Source organism: Fundulus heteroclitus, chromosome 11 (genome assembly GCF_011125445.2).
Source record: "Fundulus heteroclitus isolate FHET01 chromosome 11, MU-UCD_Fhet_4.1, whole genome shotgun sequence".
NCBI classification, from domain to species: domain Eukaryota; kingdom Metazoa; phylum Chordata; class Actinopteri; order Cyprinodontiformes; family Fundulidae; genus Fundulus; species Fundulus heteroclitus.
This window is the reverse complement of record NC_046371.1, coordinates 23,086,377-23,104,119: the sequence shown is the minus strand read 5'-3', so window position 1 is coordinate 23,104,119 and position 17,743 is coordinate 23,086,377. Positions and strand designations below refer to the sequence as shown.

At 41.2% G+C, this 17,743-nt stretch overlaps 1 protein-coding gene across 3 annotated transcripts; it reads left to right on the top strand.

Annotated features, from left to right (window-relative positions):
- The first annotated feature begins 4,788 nt into the window (after positions 1-4,788).
- Positions 4,789-13,742, top strand: zdhhc23a (zinc finger DHHC-type palmitoyltransferase 23a). 3 transcript variants are annotated; one of them, XM_012855338.3, is made up of 5 exons: positions 4,789-4,992; positions 8,741-8,882; positions 10,430-11,017; positions 12,711-12,878; positions 13,125-13,742. In XM_012855338.3, exons 2-5 carry the CDS (start codon positions 8,764-8,766, stop codon positions 13,396-13,398), a joined length of 1,149 nt encoding a protein of 382 aa, XP_012710792.2. In that variant the 5' UTR covers positions 4,789-4,992; positions 8,741-8,763; the 3' UTR covers positions 13,399-13,742. The 3 variants fall into 3 exon arrangements, with proteins under 3 accessions (XP_012710792.2, XP_035999068.1, XP_021167874.2); XM_021312199.2 differs by lacking the exon at positions 4,789-4,992 and having other exon boundaries at positions 8,791-8,878; XM_036143175.1 differs by lacking the exons at positions 4,789-4,992; positions 12,711-12,878 and having other exon boundaries at positions 8,537-8,882.
- The last annotated feature ends 4,001 nt before the right edge of the window (positions 13,743-17,743 follow it).

The window sequence follows — 17,743 nt, the reverse complement described above, 5'->3', positions numbered from 1 at the left end:
GTGGAAGTATGCTGTGGGGTCCTTTATGACTTCTTGGGTTAGAAAGTACATTTTGTGTTAACTTGTATTGTCTTTTGACGAGTGTTGAAATTAGTTGGATGCTCTGAAATGCCTAAGTGTGACAAACATGCAAAAACAAACAAACAAAAAATAAATCAGGAAGGGGGCGAACACTTTTCCACAGCACTGTATATGGGTCTCCCTTGGAAATGCGTCCCCAGACCAACACTGACCCACCACCAAAACCGATCATGCTGAACACTGCTGCAGGGAGCACAACGTTCCCCGCAGCTCCTCCAGATCCTCTCCAAGAGGGGAAAAAATGTCTGAGGCCTCCACCTGCAAAACCTTTTTTTTTTATAAGGTGGTGTCACTGTTGCCCCTTCAGAGCCCCTGTAGTTAATTTCATAACACCAGAATAGCTGACACTGATTAACAACCCCCTCTAATACTGAAGTGACAAGATCAGTTTTCCAGTTTAACTGATTTAATACTAAACTCTGATTAAAAGGTGTTCCTTTAAGGTTTTTTTTAGCAGTGCATTTAACAAATAGAGAAAAGCACGAGGATAGGCACTAAAAGGTATCAAACCGGCTATAATTTTTCAGCATTTAGAAACCATTCCATCTGCTATGTGCAAATAATTTGTATCTGATTTAGTTGATGGCCTATAAAATGTACAATGGGCAAAAAAAACAAAGACAGCTTTACCAAAAGAAAATCTTACCGTAGGAAAACATACAGGTCCACACAGGGACGTGAAAAGTGCAACTGTTATAAAGACCAGAAGATACATAGAGACAAACGAAAACATTTGGACATATCAGCAAAGAAAAAATAAAAATCTTCATCTTTGACCTAAAAGCTGTGAGAGCATGAGAGAGGAATCAGGAAACACGACCCAGAGAGATTGTTCAAAAAAGGAACGGTCAAAAAACCCTTCCTCTGTGTAAACTAGCCTTAAAAAAGTTTTTAGAAAAGATCAAGAGAAAAAACATCTGTGAAGATGCTCAGGTCATTTAAAAAAAAAAAAACTTTAGAAAAAGTTTGGAAACGCTTCTCGAGCTTCATGAACCACCACAAGAAACGTCATGAAGAGGAAAAACGCGGTGAAACATGAATGAAGACTTTAGCACAGCAGTAGTAAACATTTGGCTCGGTGGCGGGCTTCAGGGCAGAGGCTACTGCTGCTTCAGAGTTCTGCCCCAGCACAGCATCCTCCAAATTGGTTTAGGGCTCTTATCTCAGGTTCCGGGCTCCATTAAGACTAATGGAAGCACAACCCGTAAGGGCAAGAGCAGCATCTTTTCGCCTGCATTGATTCATTTTGTCTAGACGCACATTTGTGCGGACATTAAAGGCTTAGAATACCCCAGCCTATGGATCATAATGCACCTGCATCTCCGCCTCTGTATCACCGGCTTGTAATGATTGATGGAGAGTGTGTGTGGGGAGGTTCTGGAGCGTAAATTAGCCCAAACCAAATTATGGGTTTACTCATGCAAAAAAAGAAAAAAGAAAGAATGTTGCACATGTTTCTGCCTCTGTTCAAACTTATTTTAAACATCGTGATGTAAAACTATCTCTTATACCGGCTGGATGATAACCTTGATTTGAAGCTGGAAGCTTCCAGGAAGCTTCCAGGCGCCAGAGTGCTTCGTCGTTTCTTATGCAGCTGCCTGTTAACACAGCGACGCCTGCATTAAACACTTATGATCCATACTTCCTCCTCTACTCTGGTCAGTGGTGAAGTAAAGCTAGTAGATGTATTAATATATATATATATATTCTGTGTATTTTGCTGATATCTTATGTGAGACTAACGCATAAAAACTGCATTTTTCTGAAGGGGAAGGAAAATAGACAAGGTTTAAAAAAAACACAAAATATGTTAAAGATGTAGCGTACATTTGAATTCAGCCCCATTTAGTCTGATACCGCCAAATAAAATCGCGTTGGCTGCTGCTTAGAAAACAGAGTCCACCTCTGTGGAAAACGGGACGCTGTAGGTCCAGCAGTTTGGTGACGGCCTCGGAGGTTTTAGTAGGGAGCAATGCTGAACAAGCAGCGTCGCGGAGCATCATGAGGTTACAGGGATCTGGGTGCGTTGTGTTTGTGTGGCTTCCTCGCTCCCTTGGAGGTACAGGTTTTCCTGAAGGGCGGAGCTGAGCGATTTAACGCACCTGCGATCCACCTGGCTCATCGGCTGGAGGACAAGAGGAGCTGTTGTTTTATGAAATTTTTATTCAGGTCCGGAAGAGATCGGCAAGACACCAATAAGAACACAAACACTGTTTCTATAAAGATAATAGCGCCCATATTTATTATTCCCCACAGAATACAGCAACACAAACAGCAAGCTCTTCACACACGCAAAGTAGCAAGCATCAAAGCCGACAAGCTTTTAAACAGGCGTGATGTTCCATCTCTTACCATGGTATAGGACTGGGAAGTCGGTCAGTCCAGTTAGAGCACAATCCACGCGGCCGGGCGTCCACACAACCCATGGCAGACTTCAACGACTGATTCTGTATTCCTTATTCTGCAAAATAAGGAATACAGAATCAGTCTTTCCCACAACACATTGTCATAGGTTCCCACCACAAGTTAAAACAAGTTACAGCAAAATAACACATGTTGTTCTTAGTTTTATGTGAGCAACATAACAGGCACGAGCATATATGTTGCTCTTAGTTTAAAACTAACCAGTTTTTCCCAAAATACATTGTCAAAGAACAAAAATAATTCTTTAATATATCACCTCTCCGCCCCCCAATGCTCAAGCACCCACCCACACCGACCCTCACCTGGACTCGGAATCCCTTCCCCGGCTCCAGCTTCCTCTCCTAGATATTTCCTCACAATCAGTTCAAGTTTTCACTCCGCTCACAGATTCCTGGTCTCTCTCAGTGATTCCTTGCCTTTGGTTTAAAGGAACCTCCCGGAGCATTTCCCACATTCCTGTAATACAATAAACCTTTTTAGACGTTCATTGCCCCCCCCCTGGTGATTTTCTGCATGTGGGTCAGTAGCTTGGCCCAAAAACATGACAAGAAGGAATGTAAAACTTTTAGTGCAGAACTATTTATGGACAAATGCTGTTATTTTTCATACCGTTGTTTGTAGTCTATCACCTTTTCTTTTACTGACTGCGTTTTTGATAATTGGCGTTACCTGTTTATCCGGTTTTCCTTGGTTGGCTACATGTTGTAGGAACGTTTTTCTTCAGGAAGTTTAGCTTGAGTCTTCCAAACTTCTTGGAGTTTGGAAGACTCAACCTAGGGCGGAAATTTGTGGGAGTGGCGGCCTGGTGGTTAGAGCAGCGTGCTTACCTTCTGAGAAGGCTGCAAGTACCTGGTTCGAACCCCACAGACTGCCACTATGGGTCCTTGAGCAAGACCCTTAACCCTATATTGCTCCACAGGCGCTGTAATCAGGCCACTGCTTCCTAAGAGGGATGGATTAAATGTAGAAGACCGATTTCGTTGGTATGTACGATTACAATGACGATCAAAGATTTATTCCTCTTTTTCGTTAGACTTCCAGCAAGAAATCAACCCGAAAACACACCGCCAGAGCCGTAGAGCATATTCATGTGGATTCATGCATTAGAATGGTCCAGTCAAAGTCCAGACCTAAATCCATCTTGCGACAACAGTTAAACATTGACGTTTACAGACGCTTTTCCAGCTAATCTGACCGAGCCAGAGAGATTGGTTTGCAAACAAGAAGGGGTCTGTCTCCGTCTCTAGATGGGAAAGTTGGTAGAGACATACCCCTAAAGGCTTAAAATTGTGATTGCAGCCAAAGGTGGTTCCACAAAGTACTGAGCGAGGAAGGCTGTATAAAAATGCAAAACAGTTTTCAGATTTTCATTTGTTAAACACTTCTGGGGGCATGTACTATTTCGCTTCAGTTTCACAACAATGCACTGCTTTGTGTTGGGCTGTCCCAAAAAAAAAACAAAAAAACAACAACATTAAAGTTTGTGATGGTAATGTGACAAAATGTCAAGAACTCCAAGGAGTATGACTGGTTTTGCAATGCACTGTATTGGATCTTGAAGCTCTCTGCTGAGGTGTTTATGAGCTTGAAGAGGAACTATCTTGTAAACGCTGTGGGGGGGTCAAGATAAACGTCCCTACAGGGGCCACTTACCATGTCGTCACTTAAAGTGAAACTATGTGCAACAAATGTCACATTTACACACTGAGAAGAAGAGGAAAACAGACACATCAGACCCAGATCTCGCATAAACACTTTCACACCGTATCCTGTGCGGGAGCTGCAAGGTCAAACACCTTGTGGGGGGAAATGTGATCCCTGAGGGTGGGGCAGCTCGCCCTCTCATTTTAGGAGTGCCTGTCATGTTTCTTGTGCTTCACGTCTCACGCAGCTTATCATTGCCGCTGTTGCAGGTTTCCAACACCTCGGCGCAGATCACCCTCCCTCCCTCAGCTGTGCTGCCGAGGCACGACAGGCTCCCGGTTCTGAGGCGGCCCCTATATTTACCAAGCCTGCCGCCGTTGAAATCTGAAACGCCGAGTGTCAGGGGGGGCCGCGTACGCCAGGGGACAACTTGTAAACTATTCAGCGTTACGCGAACCGGTAGATAGATGCAACAAGATATTAAAACCACTTGTCAGGAGGAGTTAAAGCTGCCCGCTGCTGGGACGCTTCCTCCATGGGAATCTGAGCAATGAAAACCATCCCACCCCACCCCCCGCACTGACACGCTCCTGCTGCAGCTCCACCAGCGATGAAACATGTCGGTTTCCCTTCTTTCTTTCTCTCTCTCTCTCTCTCTCTCTCTCTCTCTCTCTCGGCACAAATGACTGATGAGAAGCGAGGCTGCTCTGTTCACCCTTCCCTTCAATCACTCACAGACGCAGCTCGGTGACAGGAGGTCATCTTCTCACTCATTTGTCTCCTCATCCTCATTGCTTCTTCGACGGACTGCTTAACTTTTCACCTGGACAAAGTGACAGAAAGGTAAGTCAGCAGAAACTATTGATTTGTTTTGATGACTGTTTTTCTTGTCATTTCAACAACTATCGTTTACCTTCATTTCGTCTTTATTGGACAGCCCAATCTAAAGTTATGAAAAACACTTTGTCCACCTCGTCCTTTCGTATTTGATTCATTTGATTGTTATTCGTGTAAATTTGGGGCAGGGCATGGGGCTGAAAGCTCAGTTTATCAGAGGAAATTAATAAATTGCTCGTACAATAACTCCAGTGGATCTCAGAGCGTCAGGGTCTCGGGTCTGCTGGCCCACATAGTAAGTCCCTGCAGACACAGTGGCCTTGTTTTAACAAATTACGGTACATTCCAACCTCCTGGGGAGTTAAAAGCAATCAGGATCTTATGTTGAAGTTCACATTTTATTCTACTTTATTAAACAAGAACTGATAATGAGTAAAATGCTCGTCGTTAATCTTCGGCGTGGAATGCCTTTAAACCTAATCAGTCCGGCTATTTCTCTCTGCCATCTGTGTGTCTTGTTCATCAGAAATGTCCAGCTGTTTGTATTTTTTTGCCCTCTGTAATACGTAAAGTAATGTGGTGTAAACATGATCCCTTTTTGTTACTGCCTCCTTCACAAGGCAACACCCAAAGTGAGATTCTGAGCGTTATCTCTGAACATTTACTCGGCCGCTCAAACAAAGCGAAACAAGTTTGCGGTCAGGTCCGAAAGGCTAAGGCTAGGTGTGTAGGTGCAGACAGTAGAAGCATGCTGAGGAGTTAGCAGCGCCACACCAAAGTATCCCAATCCACACTTTAAGACGTTATAAGCAGACATTTCACTGTATTTTGCAGGGACTTTATAACTAACTTTGTGCCTAACCCTGAAGTAAAAGCAGAATGATGCATGGCTTTCACATTTTTTTATAGTTAAAATGTGAAAAGCGTGCTGTGTGTGTATTCAGTCCTCTGAATTAATACCTACAGAAACTTCTTTGGCTTCAGTTACTGCTGCAAGTTGTTTGCACATCCAGACAAATGTTTGCATAAAGTTCAGAGTGAAAAGCATCTGTGAACAGAAACTTCTCTAATCTTACCACTGAGTCTCAGCTTGACTTAAGTCTGTACTTTGACTGGGACATTAATGAACATGCTTTGGTCTCAACCATTTGCCTTTTTAATGCATAACGTACATAACTCAGATTAATTATAATTCCCATCGACCCCAATATCTAAATATGATTGCCAAATGTTATCCACAGTTGAAGAGTTTAGATACATATTGTATCATATTATATATTACATTATTTATAAACTGTTCAGAATACATGAATAAAATATTGGTCTTGAAATATAACATGACGGGTACCACAGTTAATAGTATAATAGTATAATAATATATATAATGTATATATATATATATATATATATATATATATATATATATATATATATATATATATATATATATATATATATATATATATATAAAGACTGGCTATATATATATATATATATATATATTAGGGCTGGGCAACGATTAAAATATTTAATCGCGATTAATCGCCCTGATTAATCGCGATTAATCGCGATTAATCGCATTGTATTTACAAACTCCAAGAATGAATTCAAAAGTAGTGTAAAGAGCACTTTTATTTTAATGTTCTGCTGCCATATGAACAAAAGTGTTGTAACATTTGTAGCACTTATTTTATACTGGATATTTTCAACCCATCTATTGAATTTAGTGCACTACTTGATCTTTTCTTCATAAGAGAACAGCAAGCACTGCAGCCAAAATATGGCCTTTTTTGACCTGCTGCATATTAGCCAGTCCCTAAGCTTGATGTATCATGAAACTGTTGACCTTTTGGGTTTTGTGGTTTTTATTTTATTATTACAATTAAATAATAATAATAATAATAATAATAATAATAATAATAATAATAATAATAATGTTATGTTCAGTGTTTTTTCGCTAATCCACCTCTTATATATTTCAATCCTTATGTAATTTTGTCTGTGTTGTGTGCACCTGCCTGTTGCTTTAATCCTATAAATTTAAATAGCTTTAGCTTTAAATTAGCTAAACAAAGGATTAGCTAATGTTATCTTATCTTAAATAACACTTTTTAATATATGTACTGGGTTCTTTCAAGGTCTTAATTACATGTTATGTGTGGGCTCCAGTAACATCCATCCATCCATCCATCCATCCACTGATCTACCTGGATGTTCCCTGGAGGACTGAAACGCCTCAGTCAGAGACATCAGTCTGTGGGTCTGTCGGGGCAATGAGAGAAGTTTCGTCTCCTCTCTCCGTTTCTGGGGCTCGACGTTTTCATGTTTTTTCACGTGCTTAGATAAATTTGTTGTGTTTCCACTGAAATGAACCGGCTTTTTACAAAACATACAGCTTGATTTCATTTACGGTATTAAAATAAAGCCAAACGGTGCTACTTCCTCTGTTCATGTTTTTTCGCTGCTGCCGTCTCTCTCAGCTGTTTGTTTGTTAAGTTAGTGTGAGAGCTGAGTGGGCGGGCCAGGCTGAGCCTGCGTGCTGATTGGCTGGCGCCGCTGAGCCATGTACGAGAGGGGGGGGGGGGAGCGGGAGAGTGCTGCCGTGTCAGCGCGCCTGCTGACTGACACTGACTGAAAGCATGTGAGCAACATGCGCGATAAAATAAATATCGCCGTTAATAGTCTAATGAATTAACGCGAAATTAACGCGTTAACTTGCCCAGCCCTAATATATATATATATATATATATATATATATATATATATATATATATATATATATATATATATATATATATATATATAAACATGCTTGAGTCCTATATTTTTAATTCTTAAGTTATAATAGCAACCATATCATTTATGTATGAATAGGGAGTGGAAGTAAATAAGTTTGTCTTCTTTACACTTCTTTTCAAGCTAATTTAACTTCTTGTTTATGTTTCAATACAGTGGGTGATTCATAAGTAAATTTCTATTATTTCCCTGTGTGTCCTTAACCAGTATAGGGTACAATGTGCAAAGTATGTACAACATCTTCTTATTTTTTATACAGCTTGAAATAAATTTAATTAAAACTAATCTAGCTAGCCTTGGCAAACTTTGTAGGCTTGTTCTGTCTCTGGTTGCCTCTAACAGGTTTTCTCCCAGGATCCCCTGCATTTAGTTCCGTCTTACCATCTTCTCTGATCAGATACCTGACCTTGCTGAAGAAACACATCCCCACAGCGTGACGCCAGCACCACCATGTGTCACAGTGTGGACGATGTATTTAGTGTGATGTGCTGTGTTAGTTTTCCCGCTACACGCAGCATCACTTTCGTATTTTTGGTCTCATCGGACCAGAGCGCCTTCTTCAACGTATTAGCCTTAAATTGGGACTTTTTTAAAGTCCCAATCTGTAGACAACTAACATTCCTACCTGAGCTGTCGATCTCTGCAGCTCCTCCAGAGTTACCATGGAACACTCGCCTGTGTCCTTCATTAATACAGGCCTTAATTTGTCTGTCAGAGTAATTACATTGTCTTATGAGAGGACTTCTGAAGGTAGCCGGGCATAATAATGAATAATAAAACTGGTTGAAAACAGTTGCATGCCACACTTTTCAGATTCTTATTCGTCAGAAACATTGAAAACCATGTTTTTGTATTGTTAGCGCCATTTTGCCGACGTACATATTTCATCTACTATATACTTTTGTTTTTGCTTTGTTTGTTTGTTTTTTTTCCTTTAATGTTTACATTTTCTTTTGAGGTGGCATCTTTGAGCGGGTCACTATGAAATGGGAGAAGCTGAAGCCTCCAGAGCCGGATGATCCTATGTGTTGTTGTGAATGTGATACCTACAAGTACAGGTGTTGCTGTGACTGTGAAGACCTGGATGAAGCTTTCAGTAGGTATGAGCGCTGGGATGAAACTGTCACTGAGATACCAGAGATTTGATAGGCTGAACCAGCAACCAGAGAAAGTCTTTGAGGGAATGAATTATTTACTTTGTTAGAAGTGATCCTTTCATGTCTACTTCTTAGACAGGGAGCAGAGTCCATCGCATGATTATCTGCACCTTGCTGCATATCAATCTACAGACCAGAAACAAAAGAGAAAGAAATTGGCCAAACAGACATTGCTTTATGCTTGTTGGTATATTTAGCCAGCATTACTCTGTAGATATGTCACCCAATGAAAGCATTTTGTGCGTTTCTGGAATAAAACTGACCACATGAGAGACTAAAATAATCAACAGTTGATCAATACTTTCAGTGAGATTCATAGCCTGACGTGATACACAAATTAGTGCATTCTGTTGTTTCTTGTTTTTAAAGATAAAAGGTTTTTAAAGCTAAAAAGCAACAAGGTCGGCCTTAATTTTAGACACTGCAAAATGTAGGGCTGAACGATTTTGGAAAATAATCTAATTGCGATTTTTTTTATCTCAATATTGCGATTTGATGTGATTATTATTATTTTTTCAGTTTAATTTATCAAGTCTTTTTAAACATACACAAACAACAAATCAGTCTGTTTCATCGCTGTGCAGATTAGGCCCTAAAAGAGCCGCTGCGTCTCAACTCGGAGCAGAAATGATCGTGTTCTGCCTACGATTTATTTCAACCAAAACTGCGATTTGATTTTGACTTTTCTCTGCATTAACCACAAGCAACAAAAATGGCGTGTAGATAAAGATGTTTGTAAGCAAGTACTATTTAAAACAACAACTTTTAATGTTTTTATTAAATCAGATTATTATTCAAGAGAACAGTTTTTAATTGATTTGGACATCAATCCTTGCTGAACATAAAGTGCAACCAACAAACAAGTCTATGTATTAAACTGATTGACCCATACTTAATGCTACGGTGAGATTCCTGAAAGTTTCTGGTAAAAAGTATGATTATATAAACAAGTAATAAAATTAGATTATCTCACTGCTGCAACTGTCTTCCCTTCCATGTGGAGCAAACCCACTTTAAACATATTGCTGACACCTAAATAACATGTCAGATTCACTGATTGTTACATAGCCAAAAATTGCAGACCTCTGTGATTTGGAGATTGTGTTTTTTTTAAATTGCGTTTATATTGCAAATGTGATTAATTGTGCAGCCCTAGCAAAATGGCTTGTAAAGACTTTTTGTTTGTTTGTTATACGTACTGTATTGATAATGCGCTTTTTGTTTCCTTTTTATCTGGGGGTTTTCAAAGGACTAATCTGGCCCTTATCATATTTAAAAGATATATGAAAATCATGATGAATCTGCATTTACATCATAGGTTTGCACAGAAAGCAAATTCTTTTGTGCGAACAAGGTAATAGGGAATCAAATCCCATGATTTTAGCCTGAAAACATGTGCAGCACTAAACCAAAGTGCAGCTGCCACAGTAAACTGTAAGGTAATATATTTTTGTAGTTAGAGTATGACCGATGTCCTCTGCTCTCCGCAGCTGGCTGAAGGAGAAACCCCCTTCCTGTGGGCTTCAGTCGCCTGTGTTTGAGACCATGATCGACAGCCTGGAGATCTCCATGATCCCGGCCCTGCTTCTGCTGCCTCTCCTGCTGAGAGCTGCGGCTCTGCACTACCTGCTGGGCGCCGTCATCCTGACGGCTCTGCCGGGCCTGGTGCTCTCTTACTACCACACCACCCACCGCAGGAAGAGGCGCACCCTCTTCTTCCTCACCCTGGCGCTGTACTCTCTGGCCTACATGTATTATCTCTTCGTCACGGAGATTCTGCCCCGCGGGGACGTCAGCCCCCTGCAGACGTGCGCCGTGACCACGGGGATGATTCTCACCGTAGCTTCCCTCGTTCACACCAAGAGAGGTCCGGGGTTCGTCACCGCATCTCTGCACAAAGCAAACCCAACTCATTCTGATGGATCTATTCAGTCCACAGCCTCGGGAGAGACAGGGCCACAGTCCGCAACCGAAAAATGGACCTTGTGTCCTGTGTGCAAAATAATGCGACCCCCGCGCGCCGGACACTGCAGAACCTGTGGATCATGTGTTCAGCGTCTGGACCACCACTGCGTCTGGTGGGTGTCCTTTAGAATAGCTTGTTGTGTCGCTTTTCTTGCTGATCTCTCCTAACAAGACGATGGATGTGTTCACTGCGAGGATGAGAGGGTCTGTTAGCGTCTGAGCAACAGGCCCGAGCTGCACGCCTTGCCGTCTTGCAAACCAATCGATTTAACGTGATAGAAGCAGGAAGCTCGCTGCTCGTCATGTTGCCGAATTATTAGGAGGGTCCCAGTTTATCTGTGCACAAGGCCCCAGGGTCACAAAGCAGATGCTTTTAAAATCTAGAACTTAATGCCACTTTCATTTTAATCCAGATGTCCAACAATGCAGAGGCCTCGCAGTAGTTTGTTACTCTGAGGTTTCTTTGCAACCCACGGTAGCCAAATGACTCAAGCTCAACAAAATTAGATGGAAGGTGACATTGTTTTTGTGTTTTAGTTTTTTATATTTTTTTTGCCACATTAGAACCATAAACTTCATTGTATTTGATGGATTATTTTTTTTAATTGAGCCAGCTCAAAGTAGACAGAACATGGTTTACGGTTTTCACTCTTTTCTACAAAAGAATAAAGGAATCTCAGAGTGCGGCGTGGACGTGTGTTTTCCCCCGTCCTAAACTTTCGCCGCAGTGACAGTTTTCTGTGGCATGTCTCTACGGGGAGAAGGAAAAAGATTGGCTTGAGAGCATCTGTGAAAATCAGTCCTCAGTTACTACAGATGCTCAGTTGGCTTTGTTTTAGGGTCAACGCTCTAAGGTAGGGGTCTTCATCCCATGGTCCTCAGGGCCCACTGTGCTGCGTGTTTTAGGTGTTACCCTGCCGCCACACACCTGACCTGAATAAATGGCCGATTAACAGACCTCTGCAGTCCTTGATGGCTGCGGAGGACCTCGTGCAATCATTTGATTCAGTTGTGGCGGAGCAGAGATACAACTAAAACCCGCGGGACAGTGGATCTTGTGGATCAGGGCTGTAGACCCCTGATCTAATGTGAACCTCCAACCCACTCTTGTGTCTTTTGCAGCCTCTAGCAGGTTTTCTTCCAGGATTGCCCTTTAGTTTCCACCATCCATCAACTCTGTCCGGCTCCCCCATCCTCGGAGAAGAAAAGTATTCCCTCAGCATGATGCTGCCGCAGCAGCAGCACTGTTTCACTATAAGGGTGCTGTGTGCTGGGCGTTGTACAGAGTTGGCTTTCTGCCACAGTGTTGCTGAGTGGCTGATCACATTCACACACTGGGTTTCAGTGTCCCATGATGGGCTAAAAAGCAAACTTCAAACAGGACGTGACCTGAGCTGCGAATCTCCGCAGCTCCTCCAGAGTCACTTTGGACAAATCCCTGACACAGAACAGCTTCTATTTGTGCTGAGGTTAGACTGTACTCAGATGGACTGAAGGCCATTGGTTTAACTCGGCTTTGCTTTAGGGTATTAGAGTAAAGGGGGTGGAACATGAACACATGCACACTTTTCTGTAGCAAAGCATTTTTGTCTTCTTCTTTACCGTTATGCTCTGATTTGATTCAATAAATCCCGTTAAAAGTTGTTTTTCTTTAACGTAACATGACAAAATATTAATATGCAGCTTAATTGAGACCGGAGGGGGGGAGAGACAGGCTGAAGTTGGGTGAAATTGCATCTTGTTGTGCACTTTGTCTCCATGCTCTGACCTGTCTGCCGTCTTGTGTTGCATGTTGAGACGCTGCAGGATAAACAGCTGCGTGGGACAAGCCAATCACCGCAGCTTCCTGCAGACCCTCTGTGTGTTTGTGCTGACCTCCGTGTACGGGATCGGTTTGGTGCTCCGCAGCCTCTGCCCCCGTCAGTCTCTGATGACGGCCCTGTTCTACTGCCCCGGCGTCTACAGCCAGCCCAGGTGCTGCAGCGCTTTCAGAAACAGTCTGCAGGGGAGGAAAAAAAAAAAAAAAAGAGTCAAACTTGACAGATTAATGTATGATAAAGAAAGACTTATTGGTAGCTGGAGTCTACTTTACGTGTCCCTTATCAAATCTTTTTCTCCTTTAATTGAAAACAGTCTATAGGCATTAAGCGTTACTCGACGCGTTGTAGTGACGATGCGTTTGCTCCGTGTGTGTGTGTGTGTGTTTGTGTGTGTTCGCAGCACAGCCCTTTGCTTCACCTGCTGTTGGTACAGCACCATCATCACCGCTGGACTGTTCTACCTTCTGGTGGCCCAGGTTGTGAGCATCAGCTTCAACGTGACGGGGCGGGAGGCTCAGCTGGCTCTGAGGAACAAGAAGGGCCAGAGACGCCTGTGGGGAATCGCCATCGACACTGGAGAGTATTCGCGCGGCTTCTATCGGAACTGGGTTGAGTTCCTCACCATGACAGATTCCTCTGCGTCTTTGCACTCCAGCCCCACCGACTTGGTCTAGGTTCACGTCAGACCCTCGATGCAGTCTACGGCGCCTTGAGCCCACTGGTGTGAGCCTGACAGTATCTTTGGCTTGCAAAAGCTTGCAGGAGGGATGTAAAGGTTCTGGTGTTTTAGAAAAAAAAAAAAAAAAAAAAAAAAGCACACACTAATGCATGTTTTTGAGTTTGAATTTGTCGCACAGGCGCTCTGCTCTTGGTTGTGATTGGAAGAAAGAAGGTGTAGCCATTGTGCAATTTATTAGCATAAAGCAAACAATGGATTATGTACAAATCCGCGGGAGTTTATAGTCAAGTAAATGCATGCTTCAGAAGCAAAAATAAAATAAATAAAAATTTAAAAAAATGGGACAATTAATTCAAAGGAATTCCAGAAAACATTGAATACTTTTAATTAGCAATGGCTGGGTATCATATAATTTAACTCTAATGTGGTAGAACAGGTTTTAGTTGATCAAAGTATGCAACAGTACTTTATGCAACGTTAGTCAGAAACGTGTATTTGGCATTTGAGGCAACACAGCTGGACGTTAGTGGATATAAACATTGTTTATTAACTGTTTTTAGAGCTGAAAAGGGAATTTTATTTATAAAAAATTATTTAAAGTTCTTTTGATTTTTTTTTTTCCAATCAGGTGGAGGTTTATCTCACCCTTTAAGCCTCATCCCCCACAGTGTTGTTCGAAGTAGTTTTATTCCTCACAAACCTCGGTTTTATTGTTTGTTTTCAAATATGGAAATCCTGTCTTCTCAAAATGGAAATCCATCTCTCCATTTGAAGCTCTAAAGAACATAGTAAGGTTTATTTTATTTATTTATTTATTTATTTATTTTTTGATTGCTTGCTTTGACCTGCTTAAGGAAACTGGGATCCATTTCATCATCAACAATCTCCACAGAGCAGAAGACTCCTCCCACAATCCTTTCTCATTGGGCTGACACATTTCCTCCTCCCTTTGCAAAGCGGTAACACACCTGTCATTCAAGCAGTCCAAAACGCCATAGTTTTAAGGACAGTAAGCAAACAGTAATGACCAATTCCTTACTATGAGGAGCTACCATCCACCCACTTTCTAACACGTCTATCCCACTGATCTCTATTTATTTAACAAGCAGTTTTATGGCTGTGGGAAGACGTTTCACAGGTCAGTGGATGTAGTACCAGTATCAAGTACTGAGAAAGTCATGTGCTGAAATATTTTGCATGTTATTTATACACATATACGTAAATTGATTTGGTTGATTGCAGATTTACACACAGTGATGCTGCATGGATGAAACAATGGGTGCAGAATGTGAGAAGGGTGCAATGGGTGCAAGTATGTGCATACATACTTGTATGTTTAGTATATGCAAATTCTCAACTAGAACTGCAACTCTGTATATCATTACACCATTGAAGATATTTTGGTCATTTGTTTACTGTTACTTTCATTATTATTATTATTATTATTATTATTATTATTATTATTATTATTATTATGCAGAAATGTGTGTGTGCATACACACGCTCTGTATGTAATGTATAGATATACATGTACACTTGAGTGTGTATTTTGCAAATTTATGTGATTTTTCTAGTGTAGAAACTGAAGCTCTGTGGAGTGCTTAAATTGGTTCATTTATTTAGCTCTATTGTAAATCTATGTCAGATTTAAGGGCTAATGCACAGACACAGCATAAAAGTATATGGCATTTGACATTTTAAAAGTCTTAAGCCCCCCTGAACATGAGAAAATCATCGTTGTTCGATGCTGTTGCGCACGTATTCCCTAGTTACTGGGGGAAAATAGGGTGTACCAATATGGCGGCTGGTGGCTTCACAGCGACATCTACTACCAATGATCAATCGGCTATCCAGTGAATAAATAGAGATCAGTGGTCTATCCCTTGTGGGGTCGCGAGGGGTGCTGGTGCCTATCTCCAGCTGTCAATGGACAAGAGGCGGGGTACCCTGGACAGGTTGCCAGTCTATCTTTTATTTATATAGCACGTTTTACAGACACGGACGGTCACAAAGTGCTTTACAAAAGTGCACAATTAGACAATAAGATAAAACATCACTAAAACCCTGACTGCAGAGGTAGCGATGGTTTAAATCCAATGTTTTAATCCATATTTTAAATGTTTTTACACTGTTAGGGCCTTCTGCACCACTCTTTAGGCCCGTGTGTTAACTGTTTCTGAACAAGTGGAGATGGAGTTGACTGCTGCCTGAAAGCAATCGAGAAACTGAAAAGTGACCCTAGGTGTATTTTCCTGCAGTGTTCAACATCTGTTTGCCACCACACAGTCTCTACTGTTAAACTTTACAATCTCATGACAGAACAGTTTTTATTACTGCTTCAAATCAAAAGATTTTGTTCCTCCTTTAAGAAGAAAAAACCTTCAGAACTCATCGTCTCCACCACTCACCTCAGCAGATATGAACCACACTGAACAGTCAGTCCTCTGCTGCCCTCCTCAGGCCACTGTGAGCAATGTTCAGTTGAAACCAGATATCTACACAAGAGCATTTTCTTCTCAGGGCCTGACATTAAATCAGACTGCAGTTGACCTGTTTTTAGTCAGTTAAGATTAACAAATATATATTTCTATTTCCTAAAACGTTTTGAAAGTGTTTCAAAACAACGTTGGCCTTGATTTATAGAATTAGAAAGATTAATTAGTAGAAATAGAAATAAATGTACAGAAATAGAAAGATTTTAACGACACAAATTTACAAATAGTGAGATTACTATTCCTTTAAAGATTTTTGGAAAAATCCAAAATGTAATATAGCTTATAATTTGATTTGTTAGCGTTCTTTCCATCTGGCATTCATTGATTAGAGTAGCACCCATCCATCCATCCATCCATCCATCCATCCATCCATCCATCCATCCATCCATCCATCCATCCATCCATCCATCCATCATCTTTTCATCCAGGATTGGGTTGCGGGGGCAACAGGGCATCCAGCACACCCCATCATCAGCTACGTTCTCCAATTCATTCTGGGGAATCCAGATGCATTCCCAGGCCAGAGAGGATATACACTCTGGCCTCTATAAGTAAGTTCTGAATCCACCCGGGGTCTTCTCCCAGTGGGACATTCCCAGAACAAGTCAAAGGGCGGCATCTGGTAGGGACCCTGATCAGAATCAACTGATTCCTGTGACAAAGTCATTTCCCTCTTGTTAAAAACAGCAGCCAGCTCTGATTCTAATTATAAATGCTGTTGCGAAGCAGACTGCTGCAGCTGCAGGGTTTTGTAATAGCTCACTTTCATAACTTTGCCATTATATAACTTTAGTTATTCGGTTCAATCTCAGATTCAATCGGTTTTCTTGGTGCAAAAGAGTACACCTGTTTAAACTTGTATGTTATGCATGCCAGATGACTTTGCATGCCAACTGCTCTGTTTTAAAACCATGGCCCTGCATATCTTTCTGAAGCATTCAAAATCCTCAGAAAAAAAGGGTTTCTCATTTTATTGGACACAAGAGTGACATAAGATGACCTTAGAATGTTTCATAGCAATAACTGTATATAGGTTACGGAGGTTGCGTTCAGAAGTCCAAATATATGTAAAAAGTGAATTTATATAGATTAAAGAACATTTTCTACCCTGTGTTTAGTTCTTCTTAATGTTTCATAATTTTAGAATGGTCTCTGTGCTTTCTATGTTTGTGACCATGCCTAAACTTGATATTCCTGGAAAAAAGGGAAGAATTCTTAGAGTTCCCAGCAACCTTATTGACCTTATCCCTGTTTTTGCGCAGCCACATGTTCTTACCTGCCCTCAAAATATCTGCTGTGAAAGGCAACTTCTTTTTACTTAAGGATCTTTTTTTGGCAAAGCGGCTATTCTTCTGATATTGATTCCTCCAGTAGAATTCACAATGTCATGTAGATGGGGTACACAATTAAGTTAGAATATTATTTAAATGTTTTATTTACTTCAGTAACTCAATTCACAAACTGCAAAACATTACACAGAATGATTACGCATTGATGTTTATAAGCCTTTAATTCTGTTAATTATGATGATTTTCCGCTTATAGAAAATAAAAACGTGATCTGTAGGATTGGAAAGTTGCATAGGACCAACAAAAAACATGTTTTTTTTTATTACCCCAGAAATAGGGGTTTGATATTAATACCTGTTTAATGGTTGTTATTTTGGAAAGATACTTTAAATCTAATAAACAAGCCTCACCGGAGTGCATTATTCAGTCTACTGAATATGACTGTAAAAGACATCAGGAGACTCCATCCATCCGTCTTCTTCCGCTTATCCGGGGTCGGGTCGCGGGGGTAGCAGCTTCAGTAGGGAGGCCCAGACGTCTCTCTCCCCGGCCACTT